General features: G+C 38.4%; 1 protein-coding gene and 1 long non-coding RNA gene across 3 annotated transcripts in view; both read left to right on the top strand.

The window, feature by feature from the left end:
- The window catches only part of LOC148189143 (uncharacterized), a 29783-nt gene extending 11850 nt beyond the window's left edge, over positions 1–17933 (top strand). Inside the window, exons 3-4 of the long non-coding RNA XR_015776952.1 lie at positions 13316–13355; positions 16820–17933. This is a non-coding gene — a long non-coding RNA (uncharacterized LOC148189143). The remainder of the gene's footprint in view (positions 1–13315; positions 13356–16819) is intronic.
- Positions 17934–19799: 1866 nt separating this feature from the next.
- The window catches only part of ano1b (anoctamin 1, calcium activated chloride channel b), a 36366-nt gene continuing 30700 nt past the window's right edge, over positions 19800–25465 (top strand). Inside the window, exon 1 of one of the 2 annotated variants that reach the window (XM_042496052.2) lies at positions 19800–20273. In XM_042496052.2, coding sequence (XP_042351986.1) covers positions 20169–20273 — 105 coding nt within the window. In that variant the 5' untranslated portion in view covers positions 19800–20168. The remainder of the gene's footprint in view (positions 20274–25465) is intronic. The other variant, XM_088079808.1, reaches the window with a different exon arrangement.

Genomic DNA, 25465 nt, shown 5'->3' with positions numbered 1-25465 from the left:
TGAGTTGAACACAATTAATCCAATAAAGTCTGGGCTCTTTTTTTGATCTTAATGTGAATTGTTCTGATAAAGGTTGTGAAAAATGTGCGAAACCACTGAAAAAGTGTCGACACATTTGTAAGATAAGACTTTTGCAGTTCTAAGAGGGTGATAACAGAAATCAAGTGGATCTCAGTTTCATGTATCCTTATATTATTGCTGTTGCTAATCGAGCATGAAAAGCTCAATGTCAAGACGGTTTAAAGTATGTCCAGGTTTATTTTTTTGTAAACTGTCTGCCCAAGAAATGCAGAAAGCTTAATTTTTTCTACTTTAATTCAAGCTCTCTGCAGAACCTTGGAAAACTTTGGCGTTTTTATGTGCCACAGTTAGATTAATCAAATGCTGCATGTCAACCATTACAGGTTGTGCGGGTGATATCATACAGCACGTTTCATGGCAGGCACACTGGTAACTCAGTTACCAGTGTGAACCAGATAGTTTGCCAGTTGCTCTCTCTCTCTCTCTGTTTTTGTTTATTATTATTATCATTATTATTATTGTGTTGTTGTTGTTGTTGTTGTTGTTGTTATTATTATTCTCTCTTTTTTAAGTATATATTTAAACATGTATTTATGCCTTACTTTATCTTGAGGAGGGGAGAAAATGTGCATGTGTGTGGCATTCAGGGCTCGAGACAAAATAAGAGTCATCATCGTGATCAGTTTTCTGATCATGATGATATGAGACACAACTCACCTACTTACTTGTCACCTAAATACTCTGAATGCATGAAGGCAAGTCAGTGTGAAACTGGACGATACAAGTCTACCTGTTACAGGTAGGTGAAGTAGATAATGTAGTGGAGGTCATTTCACTCTGCAGTTACTTAAAATTCACACCTGAAACAATGAAACACATCCTTTCATCTTGGAACATGTATTTACGTCTAACCTGTTGCTCACGTGTTATCAGAGCTTCCCTGTTGATGTGCCACAGTTAGATTAATCAAATGCTGCATGTCAACTTTACAGGTTGTGCGGGTGATATCATACAGCACGTTTCATGGCAGGCACACTGGCAACTCATATTTACTGAGAAATCAGTTGTCATAAACAATAACAAAGACATAACATGTCAATCACAATCATTTATTCTTTCTGTTGAATGGCCGCTGATCTTGTCCTCTCTGGGTTAGGCGCTCCCGAATTTCATTGTTTTTTCCAGTTTGTAGACATTCACAGTCGCTGTCCTGCTTCTTTGACTCAGCTGCTAATGGCCAGCAAATATAAATTTGCTGCAGTGTGTTCACCAACATAATGCAGAATCAAAAAGTCACACCTCCCAAATCCATGGTCACGTCTTTCTGGCTTTACATTTAAACTGACCTCATTTAGTGATTGCTAATTAGCTAAATGTCAGAGGCGAGACCACTTTGTCCCCACTTCCTGCAATCACAACTTCTATACAGAACGACAAGGCAGAATAATGGCATGATAATCTACATGTGGCTACTGATAGACATCACACATTCAAAATCAAACGTAATGAAAAAGGATTTTCAAAACCAATAAATGGACACAGAGTGGAACATTTCTCACAGTAAACTGTGGTGAGATCCTGAGTGACTGTTAACATACAGAAACTGTTAACTGATGAGAGCAAAAGATAAGCACAGTTGAGCACCACATCAACATAAAAAATGAGATTATATAATCTAAAAATATCTGTCACTGATCCTTTGATAATTTTACCTGACACTGATCAGTTTAATTTTCAATGGTTATTTTTACTGATTAAAAAAATAGAACAGACTATAACATTGTGAAGAGATAATCGCAAAGACGGTGTGCATGTACACATTTCAAAAGCAGCAGTCAACCTATGGGGTTTAAATATAAAAACAGAGAAACCCAGTTATGCATCCTAAAACCTGAAAATCAGTTAGCATTTCAGCGCCTCCGGTCCCCTCGTCTCAAAGTCAAAGGTTTTTATAAATGGGGGTTTGATTCGAAGCCTGAAATAAGGTCTGTGGTTAACACTATATGTAGAGACTTCCATGTTTTAAATACATTCGTAAATACCCGACTCGCAGACTTTGCCGTTTTTATGTGTGTAAGTGTAGTTTGTTTATAGCCTCACATTAGTTTTTTATTTCTGGCGATTACAGTTAAGCTTCAAACATTTTGAAAGTGGTGTTCAATTGCAAAGATCATCTTACTGAACAAAACTTGTAAGTATTGCAAATGTTTGTATATCACAGAGCTTATTTTCTGCAATGATCCGAAATCCAGTGTAAAAAAAATCCCTTAGGCTTTTTGACGAAGGAACCAGGGGATGCTAGCTTCCAGTTTGGCCGACAGAAAAACATCAGCCCTGGGGCGCTCTATAACTGCATTTCCATACGTGTGTGGCATATTGATATTTGTTTTCTTTCATTTTACTTGCATTTAGTTTCTATTGATATTGTTATTGATAGGAATATTTAAATTGTTATTAATAGCAAGATATTTTGGCATACTTTCAATCAGGGCGTCAGCAAGACAAGCTACTTCTTTCCAGTTGACATTTATATTTAAGCACACATTTTCCTTGTCCTCAGTTTTTTCCACCTCCTCAGGAGCACTTTTCGTTGTGGAAGGCGTTGGAGGTGTTATAGTGGTTGTAGTTTTGGACAAAGAGTTCAGTGATTTTGTCACAGCCTCTGCGGCAGCTTTTTCCATCTCCTTCCACACAATGATTTCTGTTTGCTCCAGTATGGCCTCTTCAAATGTCACCCTGAAGTGATTTCTCCTTGTGCACCAGTTACTCCATGGAAACGCCAGAACTAATGAGACGACAGCAGTCAGCAGGATGCAGATGAAGCCAATGACCTGCAAAACATACCAGAGTCAGTTTAAAAGCACTTTTTATGAATATTTTGTTGACCGTTTCAAGGCATCTTTCAGTTACTAGTAAACCACATTGTTATTCCACTCAGACGTCCGAATGAAACCACTGCATGTGAAACACTGCGGTCCTCCTGAACTGAAATAGCAACACATTCTCATCCCAACTCATCACATGTTGCCTCTTTGCAGTGGACTTCCACACGATCTAGGTATCCTTCTCCACTGCTGACACTCAAGCACATGGCATCCAACAAAAGCAAATGCTGGCACGGATGGTTAGGATTTGGCAAAACGGTCATGTATGTTCCCATTGCATCAAAAAGCCAGATGTTTGTGGGTGTTAGTGCTTTTTTGTTCAGTGGGAATGAGGCTTATGGTAGCGCCCCCATGCGGGGTTAGTCGGGCTGCAACAGCGAATCGATAAAATCGTTAATTATTAAATGTGTTAGCAACAAATAAAATTATCGATTCCTTGTGTTACGTGATTATTACATCACTCGCTGTGTTGTGGTTGTAGAAGCTGTCAACATTTGATTTTTGAATTGTTTCATATTTGATTTTGTAGTTATTTATTATTTATAATTTAATATAATTATTATATTTAATTCTATCTGTCAAATCTGTCAAAATTTAATATTTTGACAGCTAAGGGATGTTCAAGCAACTGCCTGTTAATGCACTGCCCTTTTAGCACTGTTATCAATGATATTCTGCTTTTGAACAAAGTGATGGGAGACAAAAAAGTTTATTTTTTTATTATTTCAGTTTTCATTTTTTAAAATCCGATTAACCGATTAATCAGTGATCAAAATAATTGTTAGTTGCAGCCTTAGTGGCTAGTGTTAGTGTGAAATCCATCGAAGGAAACAACCTATCCTTGAGCAGCAAGGTCCTAAACTATTTTTACCATTTTCCACAGTGTATATTCAAGTTCAGGAGGACTATGTTTAAGAAAAATTACAATAAACTTACTTTGTACAGTTCAGTGTTTCATGTGCTGTTTACATAGTGGCTTGACTGAAAGTCTAAGTGGAAGAACGATATTGTTTCCTGATGCATTGAAACCATTGAGACAGTCTGTAATTGGCTCTGTCCACCAGGACTAAAGTTGAACAGATGAGTTTTACTCACCAGTGATTGGTTTTTCAGGTCCACTTTTCTTGCCCTTTCAACCGGACCCATCTCACTCTCTGTCATACACAATAAGTTCTTGAAGTCTTCTGAGGTGCCAGGCCCACAGCACACGTACCAGTCTCCATCAACAAGCACTGACCCACACCAAAGAAATGCAGATGTTGAAGCTTGGAGAAGGTATATGAAGAACTCAAGGCAGAATTTCCCCCTGCACTTCCTTCTTCCCTTGTTGACTGATGAGCTGTAGCAGCTGAATCTGAAGATCCTTCCAATGCGGTTGTCATTCCATATAATCACACTGGTTATGATGAGTGATGGCAGCACCATGTAGCTGTAGCAGTGAATGATGTTCCTTTCTGAGGTGCATGGACATGCAAAGTCAATTTGCAACCAAAGGTGGTACCCCAAAAGTACCAGTACAAGTATAATCTGACGATTGGCACTCTGTGTAACATAATCTAAACTTGGAAGGAAACCTAAAATTCTCAGTTGGCTGCTCCAGACCATGTTGCTGAATTGACTGAAAGCATCTGATCACAGAGGCAGATCTGAGCAGCATATATCTCTTAGCATCTAGAGGCAGACGTTCCTCCAATGTTACAGTCCCTCCTACAGCTCTCTGCAAAGTATGCAGACACAGAAACAGAAGTTGTGGGAGTTGCTGATAATACATCAGGTAGGTATCTATTATCTAGAATAAAATGTGGAGGTCAAGGCTGACAGCAAACTTGCACGTGAGACAAGAGGGATCAAACACCAGGTTAAGCTGGCTGTGGTTCTGTGTACAAACGCAAAGCATTTGTAGCTTTCGTAGTTGGCCTAGCCCAATCTCTGAGTAAAATAGGTTAATATCACCTATTAAGTTGAAAGCTAACACAAGAGTCATTCTTGTTTTCTATATTTGCATTTTTTCGGAACTGTGTCCGCAAGTTTTGTACCTTCTTCTTGGGTGGTGCCTGATCAGGCACGTGATCACCTGTTTAAAATGTCCTGACCTCAGAAAATAACAAAATAGGGCAGAATCTCTGCAGATAAATACACCACTACACACAAGATCAAATCCTGCATAGAATACCTTTAAAGAGCTCAGAAAAATAGGCTTTGTCCTCTATGAATCCATTACATCTGGTAAATCCACTGGCTGAGAAATGTTTGTGATTTGATCCAGGAAAAGATAATGGACCTTTTGATGACACAGTTTTGTCAGCTACTGTTTTCTAGGTCAAAATTGAAAATAAAAATCTCAAGATTACTCTGTTAACGCAATAATGTTCTCAAACGTGACTGGGCAGAGCATATACTGTAGGTGTGCTATTCTGAGTCCTAGGGTTGTCCCATTGATGTGGTGCTGAACACAAACTTAAACTTTTGCTCGTGTTGGAGTTCTCTCTCTGTTAGTGTTGAGTTGACCTCATTCAGGTTTGGGTTTTCACAGCTGTACTTTGGGTCTTCTAGATTAGATGAGTATAAAAGGAAGCAAGGTGGTGGGCTACTGTTTCATGGCAGGCACACTGGTAACTCATATTTACTGCGAAATCAGTTTTCTGATCATGATGATAATGAGACACATCTCCCCTACTTTCTTGTCACCTAAATTCGTCTGTGTCATGATTACCTTTAGTATCAAAATTTTATTGAAAAGGGAAAGAAAATTTTGTTTTTCTTTTTTTTTTTCAATGAGCTGTGGTGAACTCCAGTGTTTATGTGTTGTTTTGGTGGCTGTAGGCTGTGACCTGCATTGACATATCTTGCTGCTTCTATGGAGCTGACACTATTTTCTCCAAGTAGATGTTGCATTTTAATGTGGTCAGAGAGTAAAGAACGTTGTTTTAATATCTTTATATGTGCTACTTTGTAGCAGGAAGTGTTGGTCTGTCTCTCTCGCTCTGTGGACAGAGCTGAACCTGCCTGTCCTCTGCAGGCAGCCGGGTCTGCCTGTTTCATGCAGTCTTGATTGTCAGGCTGTGATCTGTAAATAGTCAGTGTTTCTCTCAGTTTCTTATCTGTCGTGGCGCTCAGATAGTTTGCCAGTTGTCCTCTCTCTCTCTCTCTCTCTCTCTCTCTCTCTCTGTTTTTGTTTATTATTATTATTATTTTTATTGTTGTTGTTGTTGTCTCTTTTTTAAATATATATTTAAACATGTATTCATGCCTTACTTTATCTTGAGGAGGGGAGAAAATGTGCATGTGTGTGGCATTCAGGGCTCGAGACAAAATAAGAGTCATCATCATGATCAGTTTTCTGATCATGATGATATGAGACACAACTCACCTGCTTACTTATCACCTTATTCCTCTGAATGCATGAAGGTAAGTCAGAGTGAAACTGGACGATACAAGTCTACCTGTTACAGGTAGGTGAAGTAGATAATGTAGTGGAGGTCATTTCACTCTGCAGTTACTTAAAATTCACACCGGAAACAATGAAGCACATCCTTTCATCTTGGAACATGTATTTACGTCTAACCTGTTGCTCACGTGTCATCAGAGCTTCCCTGTTGACGCACACAGTTAGATTATTCAAATGCTGCATGTCAACTTTACAGGTTGTGCGGGTGATATCATACAGCACATTTCATGGCAGGCACACTGGCAACTCATATTTACTGAGAAATCAGTTGTCATAAACAACAACAAAGGCATAACATGTCAATCACAATCATTTATTCTTTCTGTTGTATGGCCGCTGATCTTGTCCTCTCTGGGTTAGGAGCTCCCGAATTTTATTGTTTTCCCAGTTTGTAGACATTCACAGTCGCTGTCCTGCTTCTTTCACTCAGCTGCTGGCCAGCAAATATAAATTTGCTGCAGTGTGTTCACCAACATAATGCAGAATCAAAACGTCACACCTCCCAAATCTATGGTCACATCTTTCTGGCTTTACATTTAAACTGATCTCATTTAGTGATTGCTAAATAGCTAAATGTCAGAGGCAAGACCACTTTGTCCCCACTTCCTGCAATCCCAACTTCTATACAGAACGACAAGGCAGAATAATGGCATGATAATCTACATGTGGCTACTGATAGACATCACACATTCAAAATCAAACATAATGAAAAATGATTTTCAAAACCAATAAATGGACACAGAGTGGAACATTTCTCACAGTAAACTGTGGTGAGATCCTGTTGCCTCTCGGGAGCGTTCCTGCTCCCTTGTTTCCAAGTTTCCCTGGATCTTGGTCGTAACCTTGACTGTGCCTGACCGTGGTGATAGCTGTGATGATGCTGCGACCCTGCCTTTGGTTGTGCTCGTGCTGTGGCTGTACTGATACTGTGCCTCTCGCTCGCCCTGATTGTGGTCTGGTCCAGGTTGCGCCGATGCCGTGATCTTGCCTTTGGACAACTCCCTTTCAACATATGCATGAGACTGTTATCATCTCTCTCAACATCATCATAGAGAGCAATTACTAATTTCACACCTACCATTATTGTAATATGATGTGCATCTGTTTCTATTATTGCTGTGTCCCCCCACCCTCTCTCCCCCTCTCTCTTTCTCTTTCCTTTTTTGCCATGATTGTATTTCATTTGCTATTTACAACATCTATTGCTCGTCTGTCCGTCCTGGAAGAGGGATCCCTCACTATCCTCTACCGCTCTTCCTGAGGTTTCTTCCTCTTTTTTTTCCCCGTTACAGGGGTTCTTTTTGGGAAGTTTTTCCTTGGGTGATGTGAGGGTCTAAGGGCAGAGGGATGTCGTACACTGTAAAGCCCTCTGAGGCAAACCATGTTTTGTGATAATGGGCTCTATAAATAAAACTGACTTAAAACTGACATAACTGAGATCTTGAGTGACTGTTAACATACAGAAACTGTTAACTGATGAGAGCAAAAGATAAGCACAGTTGAGCACCACATCAACATAAACAATGAGATAATATAATCTAAAAATATCTGTCACTGATCCTTTGATAATTTTACCTGACACTGATCAGTTTAATTTTCAATGGTTATTTTTACTGATTAAAAAAATAGAACAGACTATAACATTGTGAAGAGATAATCGCAAAGACGGTGTAAATGTACACATTTCAAAAGCAGCAGTCAACCTATGGGGTTTAAATATAAAAATAGAGAAACCCAGTAATGCATCCTAAAACCTGAAAATCAGTTGTCATTTCAGCACCTCCGGTCCCCTCGTCTCAAAGTCAAAGGTTTTTATAAATGGGGGTTTGATTCGAAGCCTGACATAAGGTCTGTGGTTAACACTATGTGTAGAGACTTCCATGTTTTAAATACATTCGTAAATACCCGACTCGCAGACTTTGCCGTTTTTATGTGTGTAAGTGTAGTTTGTTTATAGCCTCACATTAGTTTTTTATTTCTGGCGATTACAGTTAAGCTTCAAACATTTTGAAAGTGGTATTCAATTGCAAGGATCATCTTACTGAACAAAACTTGTAAGTATTGCAAATGTTTGTATATCACAGAGCTTATTTTCTGCAATGATCCGAAATCCAGTGTAAAAAAAATCCCTTAGGCTTTTTGACGAAGGAACCAGGGGATGCTAGCTTCCAGTTTGGCCGACAGAAAAACATCAGCCCTGGGGCGCTCTATAACCGCATTTCCATACGTATGTGGCATATTGATATTTGTTTTCTTTCATTTTACTTGCATTTAGTTTCTATTAATATTGTTATTGATAGGAATATTTAAATTGTTATTATTAGCAAGATATTTTGGCATACTTTCAATCAGGGCGTCAGCAAGACAAGCTACTTCTTTCCAGTTGACATTTATATTTAAGCACACATTTTCCTTGTCCTCAGTTTTTTCCACCTCCTCAGGAGCACTTTTCGTTGTGGAAGGCGTTGGAGGTGTTATAGTGGTTGTAGTTTTGGACAAAGAGTTCAGTGATTTTGTCACAGCCTCTGCGGCAGCTTTTTCCATCTCCTTCCACACAATGATTTCTGTTTGCTCCAGTATGGCCTCTTCAAATGTCACCCTGAAGTGATTTCTCCTCGTGCACCAGTTACTCCATGGAAACGCCAGAACTAATGAGACAACAGCAGTCAGCAGGATGCAGATGAAGCCAATGACCTGCAAAACATACCAGAGTCAGTTTAAAAGCACTTTTTATGAATATTTTATTGACCGTTTCAAGGCATCTTTCAGTTACTAGTAAACCACATTGTTATTCCACTCAGACGTCCGAATGAAACCACTGCATGTGAAACACTGCGGTCCTCCTGAACTGAAATAGCAACACATTTTCATCCCAACTCATCACATGTTGCCTCTTTGCAGTGGACTTCCACACGATCTAGGTATCCTTCTCCACTGCTGACACTCAAGCACATGGCATCCAACAAAAGCAAATGCTGGCACGGATGGTTAGGATTTGGCAAAACGGTCATGTATGTTCCCATTGCATCAAAAAGCCAGATGTTTGTGGGTGTTAGTGCTTTTTTGTTCAGTGGGAATGAGGCTTATGGTAGCGCCCCCATGCGGGGTTAGTCGGGCTGCAACAGCGAATCGATAAAATCGTTAATTATTAAATGTGTTAGCAACAAATAAAATTATCGATTCCTTGTGTCACGTGATTATTACATCACTCGCTGTGTTGTGGATGTAGAAGCTGTCAACATTTGATTTTTGAATTGTTTCATATTTGATTTTGTAGTTATTTATTATTTATAATTTAATATAATTATTATATTTAATTCTATCTGTCAAATCTGTCAAAATTTAATATTTTGACAGCTCAGGGATGTCCAAGCACCCACCTGTTAATGCACTGCACTTTTAGCACTGTTGTCAATCATAATCTGTTTTTGAACAAAGTGATGGGAGAAAAAAAAGCTTATTTTATTATTATTTCTTTTTTAATTTTTTAAAATCTGATTAACCGATTAATCAGTGATCAAAATAATTGTTAGTTGCAGCCTTAGTGGCTAGTGTTAGTGTGAAATCCATCGAAGGAAACAACCTATCCTTCAGCAGCAAGGTCCTAAACTATTTTTACCATCTTCCACAGTGTATATTCAAGTTCAGGAGGACTACATTTAAAAAAAATTACAATAAACTTACCTTGTACAGTTCAGTGTTTCATGTGCTGTTTACATAGTGGCTTGACTGAAAGTCTAAGTGGAAGAACGATATTGTTTCCTGATGCATTGAAACCATTGAGACAGTCTGTAATTGGCTCTGTCCACCAGGACTAAAGTTGAACAGACGAGTTTTACTCACCAGTGATTGGTTTTTCAGGTTCACTTTTCTTGCCCTTTCAACCGGACCCATCTCACTCTCTGTCATACACGATAAGTTCTTGAAGTCTTCTGAGGTGCCAGGCCTACAGCACACGTACCAGTCTCCATCAACAAGCACTGACCCACACCAAAGAAATGCAGATGTTGAAGCTTGGAGAAGGTATATGAAGAACTCAAGGCAGAATTTCCCCCTGCACTTCCTTCTTCCCTTGTTGACTGATGAGCTGTAGCAGCTGAATCTGAAGATCCTTCCAATGCGGTTGTCATTCCATATAATCACACTGGTTATGATGAGTGATGGCAGCACCATGTAGCTGTAGCAGTGAATGATGTTCCTTTCTGAGGTGCATGGACATGCAAAGTCAATTTGCAACCAAAGGTGATACCCCAAAAGTACCAGTACAAGTATAATCTGACGATTGACACTCTGTGTAACATAATCTAAACTTGGAAGGTAACCCAAAATTCTCAGTTGGCTGCTCCAGACCATGTTGCTGAATTGACTGAAAGCATCTGATCACAGAGGCAGATCTGAGCAGCATATATCTCTTAGCATCTTGAGGCAGACATTTCTCCAATGTTACAGTCCCTCCTACAACTCTCTACAAAGTATGCAGACACAGAAACAGAAGTTGTGGGAGTTGCTGATAATACATCAGGTAGGTATCTATTATCTAGAATAAAATGTGGAGGTCAAGGCTAACAGCAAACTTGCACGTGAGACAAGAGGGATCAAACACCAGGTTAAGCTGGCTGTGGTTCTGTGTACAAACGCAAAGCATTTGTAGCTTTCGTAGTTGGCCTAGCCCAATCTCTGAGTAAAATAGGTTAATATCACCAATTAAGTTGAAAACTAACACAAGAGTCATTCTTGTTTTCTATATTTGCATTTTTTTGGCACTGTGTCCGCAATTTTTGTACCTTCTTCTTGGGTGGTGCCTGATCAGGCACGTGATCACCTGTTTAAAATGTCCTGACCTCAGAAAATAACAAAATAGGGCAGAATCTCTGCAGATAAATACACCACTACACACAAGATCAAATCCTGCATAGAATACCTTTAAAGAGCTCAGAAAAATAGACGTTTGCTTCTATGAATCCATTACATCTGGTAAATCCACTGGCCGAGAAATGTTTGTGATTTGATCCAGGAAAAGATAATGGACCTTTTGATGACACAGTTTTGTCAGCTACTGTTTTCTAGGTCAAAATTGAAAATAAAAATCTCAAGATTACTCTGTTAACGCAATAATGTTCTCATACCTGACTGGGCAGAGCATATACTGTAGGTGTGCTATTCTGAGTCCTAGGGTTGTCCCATTGATGTGCTGCTGAACACAAACTTAGACTTTTGCTTGTGTTGGAGTTCTCTCTCTATTAGTGTTGAGTTGACCTCATTCAGGTTTGGGTTTTCACAGCTGTACTTTGGGTCTTCTAGATTAGATGAGTATAAAAGGGAAGCAAGGTGGTGGGCTACTGGGAAAAAAAGCAGATATATACACATCACATGAAGGTAGTTGATCAGCTGCTTAACAAACTCTGATCATGTGTGAAACCACTAAAAAAAGTGTCAACACATCTGTAAGATAAGACTTTTGCTGTGCTAAGAGGGTGATAACAGAGAACAAGTGAATCTTAGTTTCATATATCCTGTCTTAGCAACTGATTAAAACTGTAATGTCACCAAACATTACACAACAAATATCATCAAGCTCAATGAAGTATTATCATCAAAATCTGCAACAGAGTGAGTAACACAGTGTGTCAGAGAGACTGGCTTGAGGATGCAGACTTTCAGCAGAGGGCAGCACAAGACCACAACTAAAGAGTTGCATTTTACTGTAATTTGTCAGGAAACATCATTCATTAGCTTTGACAAGTACTGCATCAAACAAGTGACATTTGAACTATGTTTTATTGAGTTGATTATCCAGCTCATAATGGCTGTGTGTGTTACATTGATTTGGTTCTTCTTTTGGTGAGATTTAAAACTCCTAAAAAACATATGTTACTTTGATAATGACAACAAGGTTCCAGAGAATAATTTCTCACCAGTTGAAAAAATGTATTCTTTATTTAACCAGGCAAAAGACTCACTGAGATTTCACAGAGAAATCTCTTTTCCAAGAGTGACCTGGCCAAGAGGGCAGCTTAAAACAAAGTTACAACAATAAATACAGACAGACAAATACAACTATCACACAACAAATATATATACTCTTTTTAATCATTATCATCATCATCATCATCAAGCTACTGGCCCATATTTTGAAGAGAAATGTATTTTTCAGAGTGAAGATGCGGTGGACTGAATGTTCAGGTTAGGAGAGGATGTTGCACTTACCTTCGATTTCATCATGTCAACCTTCTGGCGCCCATGTCCATTAAATAATAAGAGTTCTTGAGTAAATTCTAAGTGTTTAAAATAAAGCAAAGATTATTGCTGTATCTAATTGAGCAGAAAAAGCTCAATGTCAAGATGGTTTGAAGTATGTCCAGGTTTTTTTTTTTTTTGTAAACTGTCTGCCTAAGAAAAGCAGAAAGCTTAATTTTTTCTACTTTAATTCAAGCTCACCGCAGAACCTTTTTTAAACACAGGGAGTACCAATAAACCTCTGCCCTGTTTTTGCCACAGAGATAAGCCCCGATTCTAAATAATAACCTGGCTGGTGATCTTTGAAAAACACAGGTTTTTCATGGTTTTGTTGTGAAACTGGATGCATGTTATAGTTCCTTGAGGATGTCAGCCCCTAATAACATTTGAGGTAGATGCTCAACAGAAAGCACATCTACAAATCATGTTTTATGTATCCGTATATGTCTGCTGTTTCCGTTCTGGGATGCCGCTACCATGATGTCAACAAATGCACATGGTGGGATTATGCTGCATGGCTTTTGTGTTATGTAAATTTTAAAACAAGGCTTACATCTGTTATGTAGGCTAAGTTGTGGGCTACAAGTAAATTAATGTCTCTACCAGGTAGAAAAACACCCTGTATATTATCACTGTAGGCTAACTAATAGCTTAGTAGAAGCTGTCTGTTCCTAGTATTAGATAATAGTTATATTTACGTATTTTTATATTTTCATATTTGTAGGTGTAACCAGTCAGAGACAGAGTCAGCAACATTCAAACAGGTGAGTACAAGTGCATTTTTTCAGGGGGATTTGGGGTGTCTGTTGGGCTGCCGTGCCCCTATTTCAAAGGCTGTTATTATTTTATTATTATTTTTATGTCTGTACTTTTGTGGGTAAACTGGCCAGGTTTCTGGACGTGGTGTTGTCTGTTGATAAGTAATGCAGCTCTCCTGTCTCATATTTATTATAATCTTTCGTCTCTGTGTCTAAGAGGCAATTTGTTGTGGTGAGTTGTGATGTTGTTGTACTAAAAAAGCCTGAAAAAGTCTGCGGTCATTTCAGCAGACAGTTAAATGTTCATCTCCTCTGCTCTCAGCTGCTCGTTGTCACGTTTCAGAGCTTTGACTGTCACAGCTCTGTCTGCTTCTGAACATTCTTTGAGCGCTGAAATCTGCAAATACAATAGTCTATGTAACATATTCCCACTGTTAAATCCAACACAAGTACTTTAAATATTTGTGCATATCGAAGTGTGTTTGCATGTGTGTGCACGTTTGCTTCGTAACTAACGAACCCAAAGGCCGGTCATAAGTCTGCACTGGCGCACGTTGTTACTTATTTAGGCCACTGGGAGAACCTCCTCTGTGCTGCAATAATCCTCCATCAGCTGGTTTCTGTGTGGAAGCCTCAATGTGCCGTGACACCGATGGCAGCTACAGAGCTCTCTGAGCCGCTGGGTTAAGGGTGCGTGCCAAATACTTCCTGCATTTGATGTTGTCCAGCTTGTCCAGCTAGCATGTTTCAGTGATAACCACAACATGTCAGCTGAAAGCTGCCACTCCACTGAGTGGCTTGTTTGTAGAACAAGAGACTTGATCTGTCCATCATTCATAATGTTGTTCGCTGTAAAAGTGAGAATTGGACAACTTAATTTATTATTTTTTTAAATGTAACCTTTATTTAAAAGAAATAGTCACACTGAGATTCAAAACCATTTTCAAGGAAGTCCTGGTCAAGACAGTGGCATGACAAATTTCACATAAAAGAACAGACTTAGAATACAACAGCAAAAAGTTAAAAACAAACAGCATAGGGATTTTTGCAAAAAAAAAGCAACTAAGACTGAAAACAATCAGCCAATTTACAACAAACAACTGAAATCGCAGTGTTGAGTTGCCAGACAAGTGCATTCAGTGGTCAGAAAATCCTTAATCCTTTTTTTAAAATCTCCTAGGCTTATAATAGAGTCTAGTTTAAGGTGACTCTTCAGCTGACAGCAAGATTACATAGCAAAACCTTTCACAAATGACACTTCGAGGAACGATGTCCACGTGACTAAAGGTTACTGACAGTTTTAGTAGTTGGTAAAAAGCATAAATAAGGAGGCAGTTCATGCAAAATTGCCTGATAAAGAAAAATGTACCAGTGCTACATTCTCTGATGTATTGAAAAGATAAACCCACTTCCTCATAAAGACTGCAATGATGCGCAGACACCTGAATCAGAGACAAATCGCAGTGCAGCATTGGTACAATAAACCTAACATTTTCAAGCAAGATAATGTCAAGCAGTGTCACCATAATCAATCTTTGAATTGCAAAGCATTGCTTGAACCAGATTTTTCCTTGAAACAAAAGAGAAACAGCATCTGTTTCTGCAATAACACCCCAAAATCACTCTGAGCTTTTTTGTAAGACACTCGATATGATGTTTAAAAGACAGATTGTCTTTTAAGAAAACAAAACAAAACAGGCATTTGTAGTTTGAGAATCATTAAATGACCTTTTTACTTAAAGTAACAATCCAATTAGCATTGTCAGCAGTCTACTTCGACTTTGAAAAGCACATCATTTTGGTTTTGCCAGAAGTCTTAGTCAAAACGTTTCCTCTGAACCACATGAAAGGCAGATTCCAGCTCCTAAATCGCACTCGCTAAAAATGAGGCAGAACTATTTAATAGTATAATAGTGTCATCTGCATGAAATGAAATGTTGTATTAAAAACAAACAAGTTATTAATATAAATTGTACATCAATAATTGCACTGAATGTGCACAAATCACAGGCAAATATGCTTCTGCCTTTTCCTTTATGTGAGCTGAGGCATCACTTTTTCTGTAAGAATCTGCTGGGATGGTTTCCTCAAACTCATCCTCAGCCACAACGCTGTACAGATGACGGTCTTTTAAAAATGAAACAGGCTATGAACCGAGTTATTTTGTGTTCTTGCATCTCAGTAACCCTGTGTTGTTGGTATTATACAAGCACAGCTGTGTGCCTGTCTCTCTCTCTAAGGACAGAGGGTGGACGCTGTACAGACTGCAAAGCCTCTTGAGACAAAGCTTTGATTTGTTATATTGAGCTACATAAATAAAATTAACTTGACTGATGGTAAATAAAATAATTCATAAGTAGTTCCTGAACAATGCCAACAATGTCAAGAACTATAGTAGATAATAATAGTTTACTAGAGCAGAGACTGAGAGATAATACATTTATTAGGATTGTCAATGGATTAATGTTTTAAATCTTGATTAATGACTGAATTTCAAAAGCTTATTGCAATTAAGCATTTTTATTGCATGTTTACAATAATGTTTTGATAAAGTATATTGACAAAATAGAGCAATTCTTACCACACTGTCTTGATTGTGGAATCAAATGATAGCATTGTCACTTTTCAGGAGTTCCAGTTTAGTTGCTCTGATTCATATAGGTCCTGTATGTGTGAAACTATTTTTCCTTGCGATGGTAAGACATGTGACTGGTCACAACATGCCAGCTTAAGGACGTCACTTAGACCTGAGTCTTCCACCATGTTGCAGTCAGTTGCCATCCATTTAGCTCGTAGGTGGTAGCAATTTCATGACTGTTTAGGGACTCCAGTATGCAGAAATATTCAAATCCACTAGGCACAAATAACACATTTATAGTACATGCAAAAAACTGCATGGTTTGTGCCCCAAATTGCATGGGACTAGCATAAAGTGTCTGGGTACACAGAGAACCCATTTTCATTCAGATCTTGAGGTCAGAGGTCAAGGGACCTCTCTGAAACGGCCATGCCATTTTTACTTGCTAAAATGTGGCATAACATGATTGGTATTTCTTAGGTCCTCTAGTTTCTTATGACACCAGTATCATTACTCTAAGTTTAAAACTCAGTCTGGCACAGCCTTTTAAAGACAGGAATGTTGGCCGGTATAGCCCACAATTATTGCAATTTAAATAAATCAAACTATGTTAATATGTACGAACTTTAATTATGAACGTGTTAACACCACAGACCGTTTGCCCTCTGGTGTCTGACTGCAGTATAGTGATAGTATAGCTAATGAGTGGGACATAGGCCAAACTAAAACGTCAAAGTACACGCCACATACATTTTTCCCAAAAATGGTTTCTGTCACTGAAGGTAGTTCTCCTCACCCTGATGTTTGTTCAAGTGATTATTTTTATGATTAGTTCAATTTTAATGAGTTATTGAATTATACAAAAAGGGTTTTTTTCTGCCACGATTGACAGCTGTGACAGCCAATCCATGCGCTCGCGTTCAATGGTGCTGCCTGCAGTTGGTCGGTCGGGTGTTTTGGCGGGAACTCCCCCCTTTTGGAATATCGCTACTGCGCAGAATCCAGATCCATATGACTTGGCCAGCACAGGATGGCAGCAGCCATATCCCAGATATTTTAGCCTCACTTTAGGATAGCGGGGGTAAGTGGGGGCGCATCATCCATTTTGATATACAGTCTATGGTTAATGCTGACAGCCTTAATATTAACAAATTTTGTATAATGATAAGCTCATAATTATCTTTAAATCTTCATACTGACTTTTCTCATGAGTCCTCAGCCTGTTCGTCACTCTTTCTGTGCACCCCAAAGTAAAGTGACAGATCAAACTGAGTACTGAGCAAAGCATCATGACACAAAACCAGCAAGAGGACACTGAACTGGAACAAGAACTGGTCAGTAATTATCAGGCTGTTCCTGGTCATCGCTCATTCCTCAATAACTGATGATACAGACTGTCGGATTGTTAAGGCTCAAACAACAAACACTGGACCACTGCAGAGGTGTTCAAACTGACCTGGCAAAGCATAATGAACTTCATTTGACTGGTGTACACATTTTGGCCATTGTTGTTGAAAAAGCTGAGTTACAGTATGTGAACACAAACACCACTTCCCTCTGTTTCCTGTGAGAACTCACCTTTGACCCCTACATCTTGCTCCCAGCATCGAGTCAGACACATGATATCCCCCGGGAGCCTGACAGCATGTGCTCTACAAGGTCCCTGCTTTCCTTTGCTTGATTCTCTGTATATTTTTTTAACTCTTAAAGTCTAAAAATACACTTGAGTGCGGATGTTGCTGCTGTGTTACATAAGCTTATGAGATTGAAGTGTCAGGAATAAGAGGTTGTACAGAAAGTTTCTGGATCTTAGTTCTCACAAAGTAAACAATCATGGAAGAAAGGACAGTTTCCTGGAACAGCTTCACAGAGGAAGCATTCACTTCAAGCTTCATGTTTTGGTCACTTTTTAATATACTTGAGGAAAAATGTCACGGGTTTCCTGGGCTCCACTTTAAAAGCTCACACTAACAGCAATGAAGTAAATTACTTAAATTCTATTTAGTCTATTTCCAGAGTTTTATGTATCACAGCAGTAAAAGAGAGTGCCCCTTCATCCCCAGAAATCTCTCCCGGTTAATGTCTTAGTCAACCTATTTATATTTGTCTATTCATCTAATAATTTATATAGATCGAATACAAAATGTTTCTGCTCAAATGAAACAGCTTTAGATTCATTTTATGGTAAGGAATATCCAACTTGACCTGGATGCTTTTTCTTTTATTTCACTGTCCTGGATCTAGACCAAAAGTTGATGTGCACAGCTGACAAAAGACAAAAATGACATGCATGCAAAAATAACTAGATTTAGGGCTGGGCGATATGAGCTGAAAATTATATATTGCAGTATTTTTAGGATAAATCTCCTCGAAGGCACTTCATTGATGCTAGAACTGGGAGACAGAAATTTAATTAATTAATCAGTAGCTATGTGCTAACATCATAGCTGAACAGTTTCAATGTGATCCGAACATGTCCCATAACTTCAGAGTATTGAAAAGTCAAAAAAGCCAAAAAAAATTTGTTAAAATGATATGGTTGAAATAATTTCCAAGATTCACAAGATATCTTTAACTAATGAAAGTTTTTGCTTCAGTCCATATTTGTTGGCAGATTCCCTTAAAAGTGTAAATTTTCAGTGGTGTCTCTAAGGTCATTGCTCTGCAGTTCTCTGCACACAAGGAAGAGACACATCTGGAATAAAGGGGCGGTCTCTATAAAACATTATGAAATACTGGACGGGCTATATACCAACGCATCACAGTGCAAACCTGGGAGCTTTGTCTTAAATAATGAAACAATTTCATTATAATCCAATGTCTCTGTCAGCTCCTTTTCAAATAAAATGATGGATAAACTGTTCAATCAGCCAGTGAGCAGAGTTGCCCTGTTGTTTGTTTTGATCCAGGTAACAGTGAAAAAAAAAGCACTCAACTATGCGGCTTGTTAACAGAAGAGTAATGTCTGACGAGAAATTAAGATTTGCTGTTAAGTCATGTAAAATTTTTTCTGGACGTGTCAGCTCTAGATTAAGGTGGTACAGACACATCAGAGCACACCCATTGCTAGTTCCAGTGCATTTTTACATGAATTCAAAAATGATTTCTCAAAAACAATTAACATATACACATATATTACATATATAAACGAAAATAAACAATATAGCATAATATGAAACGATAGACGTTTTTATTGTTAGACGACATATTTCGTCATATCGCACATTCCTACTCACCATCCACTGCCCACCCTTGGCGCCCTAATGCTGCGTTTCATGCAAACACGACAGGCTCCGTGCAGCCGCCTTCTCAAGGGACCGCCCGTGCATGTACGTACGGATATATGGATGCAGCAGGTGTCATTCGGCAGCGTATAATAACACCGCGCCAGCTTCTGTGCAGTTATGTTCTCACCTGACTGCATGTCACTGGTTTGGTAAGCAGTGGGGTGCAGTAGGTGGGGATGGTCTGGCCAGTGTAGCTCTGCCTCGCATCTTTGTGTCGTCATGTTTGATGCGCTCTGCAGGTTGTCCATTACAGCAGAAGATTCACTCGTCATTAATGTTTTCTACACCTGCCACTGCTCTGTTCACTGAGGGTCATCAGAGCTGAGCATTAATTCATTCAGTCTGCAACCTGATATCTTGTAGCACACACACACACACACACACACACACACACACACACACCTACATACACACACATATGCCTGCGTTGACTGATGACAGTGTTGTTGGGGAATGTTTTCAGTTTGTGGGCCATGTTGTCATTTCTCCTACATGTAATACATCACATGTGCAGAGATTAGCAGCCTCTGGCGGAAAGAGAAACACAGAGATGTTGGGTGTGTATTGGGGCAGCCGATCTTGTAGTGATTACAGTTGAGTTGTGACTGAGAGAGTGAGGGAGGGCACCTTGTGTTCATCATAGTTTTATCGTTGTCTAAGTTTAGATCTTGGCTCACAGACGGCTTCTCAAGTAACAAGGCTGCAGGCTCGCTCCAGCCACTGCACACTGAGACAGACGCACAGCTCCACACACGGCTTTAAAGGCAGATGAGCAAAGCCACAGAATAGTGGCAAGTCACAAAAAAACAAGAGGAGAGGCAGGAAAAGGCTGTTAGCGCCAGATGTTATCACATAACATCTCAAACAGGAGACACAGACGGAGTCAGAGCACAAAGTGGACTATTCTGTTTGGGAATCAGTTTATCTCTGCTTTCTACTTGCCGGGACTGGACAATGACAGAGGAAGCAGAAGTGGCAGTCGACCTCTCTGAGACCTCTGAGTCTGAGCAACAGGCTCCACATTTTCTACAGGATGTCATCTTTCACGGCAAGTTTAAGGTGAGTGTCTCCACAAAACATGCCAAGCATATAGACTGCCAGTAATGTCAAAAGAGGAATAAGACAAAAAGACACTGAATAAAGTCTCTTCAGGTAGACATGTAGAAAGTATGTACTGTCTAAAGGTATTTTATACAGGTAGCATGATTGTGATTTGGGATATCACAAAAAATCAGAGTGATCAACATATGTAGGTTATCTTCAGTTATGAGTTAACAAATTCTTTGCATTTTTAAATAAATTGGAAAAAATTGAGAACTTTTTGGACCTCCAAAACATCACTAATCTTCTGTAGTGTCAGCCAAAATAAACTCAAATGTTAGGCCACATAGATTTATAAACTCCGGAAACCTATTTTGGAATCGTAGGGGAGATCCCAAAGTTTCCCAAGATAAGAAAAAGTATAATGCCCCCCCCCCCAAAAAAAAGCAACCTCAAAACATGAATTCTTCTGTTTAAATATTTCACCAGACACGTTTACATTTTTTAGATTTGACCGACTCAAGTTCATGATTACAACAACACAGACAGTACGATACAATAAGAACAAAACAATGGCACCAAGCAAGCATGAAGTGTAACATAAATGAACAAAGATTAATATTCCTCCAGACAGCACCCCATTATCTAGCTGACTGTTCTTGTTTATCACGACCAAAGCTTTTCGATCATCATCTGTATTCATGTCAAAATGCCACGATAGCATTTAGCTTTAGTATTCCTACTGCGTTTTTACTCACAAATAGGGATGTTATGATCGGATTGGAAGGAATCAGTATTGCACCTGATCAGCGTATTTTTTTAATTGATTAGGATCAGTTATTTTGAGCGTGGCCCTGTTTGTTCCTTTGTTTATATCCGCTGTCACACAGGTGTTGAAGCAGAGAGCACGATTTGCTGCAGATCATCAGGTTCCTTTGTAATGCTGCTTCTGCATTATGTAGAAAGTAGACACAATTTATTAGTTAAATGTTAAAGTTAAACTATATCACTACTTTAAAGTGGAATTGTGATTTATTACTCATTTTTAAAGTGTTCTGTACTTTTATTACAATGCTGCAGTGGATTTGAAAGCAATTTCTGATGACGCAGTTTAGTCACGACATCATTTGTATCGTATTTGATACATGACTTACTGTGACTTTCATGCCATCCACAAAAACAAAACATATTGATACTTATACTTCACTATGAATATTAGATGGATTGAAGCAACTCATAACTACCCAATATTTTCTAGCTTAGGATATAGTAAAATCGAGTTGTAATGTGATACTTCTGATATGTAATCATGAGAAACCCAGGGGACCGCTGACGATATGGCTGACATTACTGTGTTTAAGAGGCCCCTTTTTGTTTAGCTAGTGTGAATTTATATCATGCTATCATACGAAACTCAGCAATCTAAGGCATCTATTGGCACCAATCATGCCATGATAGCTTGAAGTGAGGGGAGGATTTGGGCAAAAACATGCAGTTTGCAGTATAAATATGTTGTTTTTGCGTATTCTAAACATGGTGTATTTGAGTATTCCTGCTCACTGGGGTCCCTAAACATTCTTGAAATCCAATAAAAATAGTTGTGAATGAAAAGCTGAGATTCTTGCAAACTCAATGAGCCCCAATTTTATTTATGCATGATGATGTAAGCTCCTTAAGATAACTCTTTTATTGTAGTGACACCATTTATTTAAACTTGACCTCATTGTATAAAATGACCTCTAGTGACCTCAAGGATAACCAAAACCCAATGAAACTTTACTACCACCAGAGACTTTGGACATTCAGAGGATGGATGACATTCCTGGTCTTCTGTGGGAAATATAATATCCATCTTTGCCTGAATAAGGACAGAATTTTTTTTTTTTTTTTCCAACGGCAATGCACTAAGAAGGTGGTAAATAGTTTGGGGGTAAAAAAAGACAAAAACCAGTTGAAGTGTTCCAGTTGCAAGGAAAACATGTACATATTTGTTTCTAAAAAAAATGTAATCTATCACATGTTGTAATTGCCTGATGTATCATATATGATACAAAATGATCTCCATATATACATATTATCTTTTCTTTTTTTTTCTTTAGCATTTTGTCAAAAGGCCCATTAGCACTTTAATTAAAACAAAAAGAAATAAAAAGAAATTTCTGGATGGTTTTCATCATTTAGGCTACAGGGTTAATTTGTTTACTTTGTTAATTTGTTGAAAAAAAAAAAGAAATGATGCACTAAATGGCTTTGAGTGCCATTTCTAAAGACATACTTGACTTTGTTTACTCTATGTTGTTGAAAGATGTGGCACTAAGTGGAATCATGAGCCATATAAAGATATTTTTAGTTTGTTTACTTTATTATTTTGTAAAAATAAAATAAAACCTTTTAGGGAACTGTTTAAATTCAGACATCTAGGACTTCATTGCAGAGCGATAAAACTGTCAAGCTTATACACTGGATTAATTTCAACAGAAGTGGAAGTGTGCAACGTGCAGCTGTATTATCCATGTAAATACAAGAATTGGATCGGGACTCGATGTCCGCAGATACTCAATATCAAATGACTCAGATGGGGGCAAAAAAATGATCAGGACATTCTTATTCACAAACACGGAGTTGTAAACATAAAATTGTATTATACTGGTTACGCTGGACAGTGTTGATGATCTGTCACCTCAATCCAAGAGAATGATCAGAGGAAAGTTCGTGGTGCTTATTGACAAGAGAACTCACAGTGCACTTAACTGATGACTGATGACTCTTCTCTGGTGGTCCGGGCAGCAGAGAGCTCATTAAAGAGGAGCTGCTTCAGAAGAGAAAGAAAGGAAGGGACATGTGGCTTCTTTCATCAAACACTAAAACACAGATTTCATCTTAATCTGTTTGTATGAACAAAATAAAAGCCCTTAGTGGATTTATGTAGAGTTTCTTATTTCCTAAATATTAGTAAACTAGACCATCTTCAGCAGGTAAATGGACCAGTTATAGTGAGATGGTTTAAGTTTCAGAGTTTTTTTCTAACATCTCAGGACTTTTTGTCCATGTAGGGGTCAACTGAAACTGTTTTTTCAGGGTCAATACCGATAATGATTATTAGTAGTTAATGAGAGCGATAACCGATATTTGGAACCGATATGCATTTAAAAAAATCTAAAGTCTTTCCGTCAATGTTTAGAATTTAAAATACATCAAACTCCAAAACAAAACTTTGTTTGTATGCTTTTAGCAAATGTTTAATCAAAATGTTTAACATCATTTACAACAACTTCCCAGCAACTTTATTTGCAAAGTCAGGTGAAAATTTAAATAAAAAAATTAAGAAATAAAAATAGCTCCCTGAGGTTTTACAAAGGTGAAGTTCCTCCCATGCTAACATTTTCTTTGCACTTTATAATTAATTAATTTTATTGGCAATCATCAAAACAAAATACCAATACAGATAATCGGCAAAATGGCAGATATTGGCTCCAATAATTGGTCAGGCTGATAATCTGTCGGCCCTTAATTTCTTCAGCAGTTGACAAGGTCTCATTCTTTAGCTGTCCTGGAGTCTGATGAAAATTCCTCTTTGTGTGCAGAAAAATGCAGCTTGAGTTGAGACTGTTTTGTTAGTTTTTCATCACATCTCCAGTATGGTTTGTTCTCTCATCTGGTCTGTTGACTTATTTGACGTTGGATGATTGCGCATGGCATAATCTTAAGTCCCTATTTTTGGCACCCTGGAATACACAGACAGATGGTTTTGAGTTGTTAAATACCTGAGTGTGGTGTCCTCATAGTGGAAGGCTCTCCAGTGCTGCAGGTGTGTGCACAGTCTCTCCATGATCACTGTCCTCTTCTAATGTCCTGTACTGTCCCTGACAGCTGACAGATGTTTCCGTGGTTGCTAATTTTAAATAACACTGCTATTTTAACTTCTAAACATGATACACAGGCCCAACACCCTACTGCTTAATTACACACCTTTCCAAACATCTCGGTCAGGGTTGAACGAAAAGATGGCATGAAATGTCTTTTTCAGATTGTGAGATTATTATCTTATTCTTTCATGTAATTGTTACTGTTTTTGTTTAGATAGGTCTATTTAACGTTTAACTTCCTTTGTTTTTATGTAATGTATTGAAATGATTTTAGTATTGCCAATAGAATAATAACAGAAATAAAAACCATGGTGATACAGTTTACTAGGGTATTAAGAAAAAAATGAAGGTATATTTTTCAATACTTTAAAATACAGGTGCTCCTCTTTCTGTTAAACTCATTGTATGTAGTGCACAGCATGCACCGTCAGAGCTCAGTCTCTCTCACATTATACCCCAATGAGATTTCAGGAAGGTATGAAAGTATTTAATATTACATATTTCCCAAGCCTACTCAGAAGGTTTGTCTGGAGGCCTTGAGAATTTAGCAGAGCTAATGAAGGTAACTCTCAGTATCATGGCCATGTAGTCACGATGAGACCAGTACACTGATTTATTATTGCACTTGAGGTTATTCACAAAAGACTCATTAAAAAAACAAATAAAGTTGAAATTGAACAACCTAGGTACGGGAATGAATGTTGGCATTGTAAGTTTCTGCAAACCCCAGAAATGTTACATTTTTACATTTTATTATGTAGAAGATACGTCAAATATTAATAGTTAAACAACGCTGTGGCTAATGTGGGGTAAGGTGTAGGCACAAAACAACTTTTGTCAGCTGAGAAGTCAAAAACAATGCAGTTTGGAGTGGCAGCCGTATTTATTTCCCACCTGTAGCTTTAGTCTGAAAATCAAACGTATGAAATGTGTATTACAGTAAATTTATTTGGCACATTGAAAAGCCAAAAACATCTACAGTGTGATCTCTCACAAATTGTATGGGGTTGAGTACAGACACTGGCTGCAGAGAACACATCAAGCTTTTCAGCTTTTATGGACTGAACATTAATTCTGTACAGCTGACAGTGATGTTTATCATTCTAACCTGCACTAAAAATGAGAAGCCGCCATGTTATGATGGTCGTTTAGATTTGTTAGGGTCAGAGTTTAGGTCAAGAACACTCAGCTTGCTTTTCATGGGGCCCACTTTTGCAAAATGACAGGAGGCCAGGGGCCAGTTCAGCAGCCCCACACGTTTCTAGGATTTTAGGACATTTCTAGGATTTCAGGATGTTTCTTGGATTTTAAGATGTAATTTTAGGACACTTTTCAGATTTAAGG

Source organism: Plectropomus leopardus, chromosome 7, assembly GCF_026936395.1.
Source record: "Plectropomus leopardus strain MGB_pleo_1.0 chromosome 7, ASM2693639v1, whole genome shotgun sequence".
Taxonomy (NCBI): Eukaryota; Metazoa; Chordata; class Actinopteri; order Perciformes; family Serranidae; genus Plectropomus; species Plectropomus leopardus.
This window is presented reverse-complemented; position numbering and strand designations above follow the sequence as displayed.